The sequence below is a fragment of the Cariama cristata genome, unplaced genomic scaffold, assembly GCF_000690535.1.
Source record: "Cariama cristata isolate BGI_N322 unplaced genomic scaffold, ASM69053v1 scaffold11529, whole genome shotgun sequence".
Lineage (NCBI taxonomy): Eukaryota > Metazoa > Chordata > Aves > Cariamiformes > Cariamidae > Cariama > Cariama cristata.
Window position 1 is genome coordinate 1 of NW_009634053.1, and position 6,987 is coordinate 6,987.

General features: G+C 37.6%; 1 protein-coding gene across 1 annotated transcript; it reads left to right on the forward strand.

The window, feature by feature from the left end:
- Positions 1–817: 817 nt before the first annotated feature.
- On the forward strand, positions 818–6,092 carry LOC104166921 (kinetochore protein NDC80 homolog; the record flags this gene model as incomplete). Its single annotated transcript, XM_009707019.1, has 7 exons — positions 818–1,007; positions 1,470–1,556; positions 2,305–2,428; positions 2,556–2,728; positions 3,739–3,841; positions 4,669–4,758; positions 5,999–6,092. Coding segments are annotated over exons 1-7 (772 nt in total), but the record flags the coding sequence as incomplete, so codon positions are not given.
- Positions 6,093–6,987: the final 895 nt, after the last annotated feature.

Below are 6,987 nucleotides of genomic sequence, written 5' to 3' on the forward strand. Positions count from 1 at the left end.
TTTGCTGCTGGTTTGTTGACCCGAGCAAGCTCTGCTCTGAAACTAGTCATTTGGTATGTTTACGAAAACAATTTACTCTTTCTGTGGGGTGGGTCCCTGGTGAAGTAATGGAAGAATATCCTATGAAATAGGCCTAAGTTAAACTTCTGCCATGGTTTGAAAGAAGTGGAACTAGAAGTGTGATCATGAAACACAATTTATATTAATAATGTGTTTTGGTAACATTTGTAATGAAGGTTTTTCGATTAGTTGTGATTCAGACACTTGACCCCAGCTCACAAACAAAAGAGATCCTCTGTAGAGGGCAAAAGTTGGCATTTTTTGCAGACTTAACTCTATTTGCCTAAAAATCCCACTTAATACCACTGTGCGGACAGTTCAATACTTCACTTTGATTTATATTTTGTATGTGTAGTTTGAAGATACCCATAATATTATCTCAGAATAGGCTTCCCGGTTACTGTACTATGATACTATGAGATCATTTGCAAAATCAATAAGCAGGCTCAGAATTAGTGGCTAAGGAATAGAGGGATGGCTGAAGTGCTACAAACAGGAGTCATGTTAGTGTGCCCTTCCTCCCAGCTGATTGGACTGAAAAACTTCTTAAGATGTTCTGCTTTTGGAACTTGTAGGTTATATATATATATAGTGTGTATATATATATATACTATATATGCTATATAGTTCTGGACTCTGCCATACACCATTTTTTTTTCCTACTAAGTTTTTCTTTAAAGAGAACCCAGTATTTCTGGAAACTGTCTGTCACACTGATTGTCCAAAGTACAGTTCTACTTGCTTATTCTGACCCTTTAGAAAGTCATTGTAGTGTTTAAAAAAGCAAATACTCTTAGATCCTGGATTTTCCACTACTGACAGATTGTGATTTACTGTTTAGTCACAATGAGGCGAAGCTCAAGTATTGCCGGAAGCAGTGGTCGGCAATCTATGATGGCACTGAGAGTGCAGGACAACAACAAGATGGGTCTTCAAACACCTCAGATGTAAGTGTTGCTGATCATATTGCTAAGAAGAGTTAAATAAAACTGACTCTGAAGAGACTTACTGTAGTGTGTTTGGGTGTGTGAGTAGTAACTGAAAAAAAAAACAAAATGGGAACAACAGGAAGAGAACTCCTTGCACCCAAGGATATTTGCACAAGTGCTTCAGTTCTGAAAAAACTTGCTTTAGCCTATTTGTATACTCATGACACATTTCAAATTGTAATGCTTTTTCTTACATATTTCTTAGATGGCTGGGGGGGTGTATAAAATGAATACTTACAAATCTTCTTGCAGAAGTAGTTTTGATAATGGACAAAGAATGCATTAAAATCAGTTGACTTTTCTAAGATGCTGCTATGCTGAAGATGCTTAGGCTTATATGCATGTGTTTGTAGTTTTCTTACATGAACAAAAGATGAAATGGTAGAAATAGTCACTTGATTACTTCTCCCTATCCCTCAGGAAGGACAGAGGTACATTTGGGAAGCTGAGCATGAGCAAACCTACACCTGGAACTTCGGAAAGAAAAGTCAGCTTTTTTGGGAAGAGGTATTGAGAGCTTTAGATGTCAGTACTGTAAATTAAAACAATAACAATCTCACGTAATTTTTCTATCTTGACAGATGTTCATTATAGGGCATAATGGATCTGAGGCCAGGTCTGACCTCCTCCACCCTTTGATCACGAAACAATAAAGCTGAGGAGTAGGAATTGCTTTGAAAGCTGTTCTTCCTCTTGGGAATGATATGCATTGCAGAATTTAAGAGCTCCTCAATATGTTTGCCTATTTAAGGAAGAACAATATCTCCAGTACACTCTGCTTGAGTTTCTTCTTCTCTGTAAAATGCAAACCTTCCAAAATTTTATCATCTTTCAGCTTAGTTCATGGCTTTCAGTGTTCTGATGTCTTGCAGGTATCTTCTTTTATAGGACCACACTGTTGCAGGGATCCATTCCTTTTAAATGTTCCTTAAATATTTTAGCCTTTATTTTCAATTTACATAATTTTTTTTCTTCATCTTTGGGGTATTTTTCTACTCTGTAAAACTTTTCTTCAGTTTATTGAAAGAAATAAATATTCATCTAGGATGCAGTAATCCCTGTGTTGTATGTGTGCATCATGGCTTCCAGGTTGATCTTTTTTCAATCATCCTAAATAAAGAGAAACCTTCAGGCATCCCTTTGCATAACAAATGCAAAAAACCCCATGAAAATAGCAATTGTAGTGACTTAAACAATAAGAGAGTTCTTCTATATATGTATTGTCACAAGAACTGTATTTATTTTTTATTCTTAGAACTAGTGGGGCTGGAGGTTCACGCAACAGTCAGTATGGTGTGTTCGGTACAGAAAAGATCAAGGATCCCAGGCCACTTCATGACAAGGCATTCATCCAACAATGTATCAAGCAGCTTTGTGAGGTAACTTATTAACTTATTCTAAATGAATGTTCTTGGGCATAAAAGATACTAATAAAATTTTTTATTTTTCATGTTTTCAACTTTAGATTTTCTTTAGTGACTAATATGCCATGATTCTTTTTCTCAGTTTCTTGTTGAGAATGGTTATGCCCATAACGTTTCCGTGAAATCACTACAGTCTCCTTCAGTTAAGGACTTTTTAAAAATCTTCACGTTTATCTATGGATTTCTCTGCCCTTCTTATGAGCTGCCTGACTCAAAATTTGAAGAGGAAATTCCCAAAGTTTTTAAGGAGCTTGGGTAAGATCATTATTGTTAGTTTGTTGTGCTAAATAGATATGATACAGCTAGAAATTTAAAAGCTAAGAATTCTGCATGATAGATGAGGAGAATGATTAGGCCAAGGCAAGATGCTAAGCTAATTAGGAAGGAGATAAGGAGTGTATGAAGAAATAGTTTACACTTTTTTGTACGAGGCCTTAATTGTTCCTAATCTTTGGATATGTAAAAAAGTCCGTTTCTTCAATCACTTCTTCAATAGCTAGTGGTTGAGGCAGGTAATTGTCCCACTCTGCACCTCACTGGTGCGGCCCCACCTCAAGTCCTGTGTGCAGTTTTGGGCGCCTCAATATGAAAAAGACATCAAACTATTCAAGTGTGTCCAGAGGAGAGCAACCAAGATGGTGAAAGGTCTGGAGGGCAAGACTTATGAGGAGCAGCTGAGGTCACTTGGTTTGTTCAGCTTGGAGAAGAGAAGACTGACAGGTGACCTCATCACAGTCTGCACCTTCCTCCAGGGGAGCAGTGGAGGGGGAGGTGCTGATCTCCTCCCTCTGGTGACCAGCAATAGGACATGAGGAGATGGAGAGAAGCTGGGTCAGGGGAAGTTCAGATTGGACAACAGGAAAAGGTTCTTCACTGAGAGCGTGGTCTGTCCCTGGAACAGGCTCGCCAGGGAAGGGGTCACAACACCAAGCCTGTCAGAGTTCAGGGAGCATCTGGACGATGCTCTTAGTCGTATGTTTTAGTTTTGGGTAGTCCCGTGAAGAGCAGGGAGTTGGATTCTGTGATCCTTATTGATTCCTTCCAATGCGAGATATTCTATGATTTTATGAATCACAAAATGAGAAACCATGACAATTGAATAAAACAGTGCTGTAAGAACTCAGCTTATCTCCCTTTGATGTACAGTATGAAGTACAACTGAGTTTGTTCTTCCTTCTGTGCCTTGATCTACATGTAAAAATGTGCTGTTTTGTTTTCATCAGTTTGCCACAGCTATTAAAAGTGTATTTTCTTTTGCCTTGTAGGTACCCCTTTCCTTTGTCAAAAAGTTCCATGTACACAGTGGGAGCACCACACACGTGGCCTCAGATCGTGACAGCTTTGGTTTGGTTAATTGATTGTGTTAAGGTAGCATTTGTCATCTTTAAGCCAAATATTTCCACTTTTCAGGCAGGAATGTTAGTTTCAATACAGATCTCTTAAATGCTTTCTAAAAATCTTTGTTTGCCACTTATGTAAAGAAAAAGGTAGGTGTTCCTACCTGCCATCTGGGAGCTAGCCCTCAGCCTTACTTTTAGTAACTCTTAAACTGAGTTTTTAATGTTCTGATAATATTTTTAACTGTGTGCACTGGAGAAATTTGTGTATGAGAAGGGGGGAAATGACAACTTACATAGACATAAAATGTGAAAAGTTAATGGGTGTAATCATATATCTTCAGTGCAGATCTTCTTGTGACATCTGCAGTCTTCTAAATTTGAAGTCTAAGGATGGAATTTTCAATAGCAATTATTCAAGTCTCCTGTGATTGTTGTACAGAGTGTGGGGGAGTGGTTTTGGCTGGGGTTTGTTTGGTTATTTTTTTAAATAGTGGTAACTTTCTGTTGCTGCCAGCTCAAGTCTGAGCAAAATTTGGAATCTGTGACAGAAGTTCACCACTGCTGAATTTGGCACACATGAGAATCCCATCCTTTACACTGAAAAGACACATTTGGCTTAGCAAGGCAATTTGGCAGCATTGAATGTCCAGTTAATGCCTCTTCATCTGTGCTTCTAGCCAACTAAACACAGGCTTATTACCCTGATGGGACTGGTCCCATTCTGAAGCAGCATCATTACACCCTGCTTGCTGAAATCCTAATGCAGTGTTACTCTGCTTATCATCAACATGAAACTAATATGAAAAGTAATGGGGATTTCACACTTGCTCTTTGTATGTACACCTGTCCTTTCAGTTGTATGCTGCCATGAGGGAAAATGCACCATCGTTTGATGATGGACAGAGCTGGGGAGGAGAGACGGATGATGGAATTGTACATAATAAGGTACCATAAAAAGTAAATTATTATCAGAATTGTTCAACTGAATTTTGCCATATGCTGTATCAACACAATTTAAATATATGACACAACAATTTTAACTGTATTTATATATTCTGTTCAGTTTTATATTCACAGAGTTCTCTAGGAAGTGTAGTAGCATTATATAAAAAGCCTGATCAGCTAGTTTTCTGAGCAGGCATCACGACCAGCCTGTTGGTGAGGACTGGGTATTAAATTGAAATGCCTTATTTTCTGAGTTGCTACTGTTTCTGTTCTCCTTTGTGGAGAAAGGGAGTCATTATGCTCTTTGCTTATTGGTTTCGTAGGGTCTCAGGTGTATTTCTCTTTAGCACTTGAATCTTCTAAGGTTAACAGCAGTACAGTGTAAAAACAGTTGCTTAATTGTAAATATGGTGGCTCCTGCTGATATCTACTCAGTTTACCATCTGAGCCACAAAATAGGGTGGTAATGTAATTCAGGCACTTAAAAATCCAGCAGCTTGCTTTCTTTCTAATTTATCATAGATTACTCGTACTATTCAGATTTAAATTAGTGTGAACCCACAGCAGATGTTTGGAAGGGGCTGTATGATGTGCCAGAACATTAAATTAGAAAACTGGAAAAATCAAATTAAATCAGAATTTTGGAATAGGGTTATAAACCTGACAGTTGACAAGTAAAAATGCTTTTAAACTAAATGTGTGATTATACACTGATACATATGCATACATGTTGAAACAAAATTTACAATACTAGTGTAATTCTTCTGAAAGATCTGTAATTTAAAGTCTCCAGTAAATTCTTTTTGGATAACCTTTCTTTCATTCTAGATCAGTTCTCTAACATCTGCACATCTGAAGTATAGTAGTCTTATTTACTGAAGAGGTCTGTTAAACAGACTACAGTTTCCATAAACTAGCCAGAGAGGATCATATGCTTCAAGATAATAAGTTCTTAAATATTGTATCTACTGTCCTTGTTAGGTATCCCAGAAAAATCTATCAACTATTTCCAGACCTTTCTTAATGTGAGTTCTAGATGCCTCCTTCTGTCTGAGTATGATCTGTAGACATTCTGTGTTTAAAGGGAGGAAAAAAAGTTGATTTTTACAGAAGTGCAGTCAAACTGGTGAAAGATTTCTTTGGTGTCTGTTTAATTCCATTGGCTAAGTAGATTTAGGCTATCTAGATATTTTACAGCCCTTTGAATTGTTGAAATGAAAACTTTTAAAATTCTTTTCAGCTTTTCATGGACTATTCTGTGAAGTGCTATGAGCAGTTCATGAAAGGGAGAGATACTTTTGAAGAACTGGATGCAGAAGTGCAGTCAAAATTAAGTAAGTTTTCAAGTTTTAATAAAGTATTTAATTTTGTTACTGGTTTCTTTTTTCCTAACATCAGTTTTGCTCAGTTTACAAGTGAAAGTGATCTGAGGTAAGGGAACCTGAAATACCCAAGTACCTCTCAGTTACTTTGACTTAATTCTCTCTCTAGTACAGACAGACGGGTCATGCTCTGCTGTCAGCTGTACCTGTATAACAACCCTATTGTTTTCAATGGCTTTGTGACAGAAAAGCAGTATATACTTCTTCAGATGCAAATTCCATCTATGCAGATGATTCTTGTTTCTGTCTAACAAAGTTAAACAAAAAAATAAAAATATTACCAGAGGATGCACATCTGATGAATAAGAAAGTTCAGCTTCCAGAAGCTCTGAAAAGAGTCTGCAAGAGCTCCAAACTCAGTTGTGAAGGTTCCCATATATGATTCAGCATGCACCTGTATTTGTCTTCAGGGAGATGGAAAATTATCAATTTTTTTGACTCATTCATTTCATCACCTACAGAAATACAAACAGAATATGCCAACAAGGAGGAAAAATAGTTCTCGCTTTCTGTGCCCTCCTATGAAAAGCCAGACTAAGGATGCTTCTATTGCAAGCTGTAGCAATCAGTTGGAGAGGAAACATAAGCTGCCAGACTTTTACTAGACAGAAAAAGTAATCATGCCATTGTTTGGCAAAGACTGAGGGAAATAAGGGAAAAGATGTCTCGAGAGGCAAGGAAGTATGTGGATGAGAAAGGAATATACAGATCAGGCTTACTTGTGAAGCTGGAACAGATGAAACTTAGCTAACAGCAGCTATCCTACGGTGTGAGCTGTATGACAGCTTGGAAACTCTGACCTCACAGGAGTGATTTTGAACTCTTTTATGACATGAGGACCAAAAAA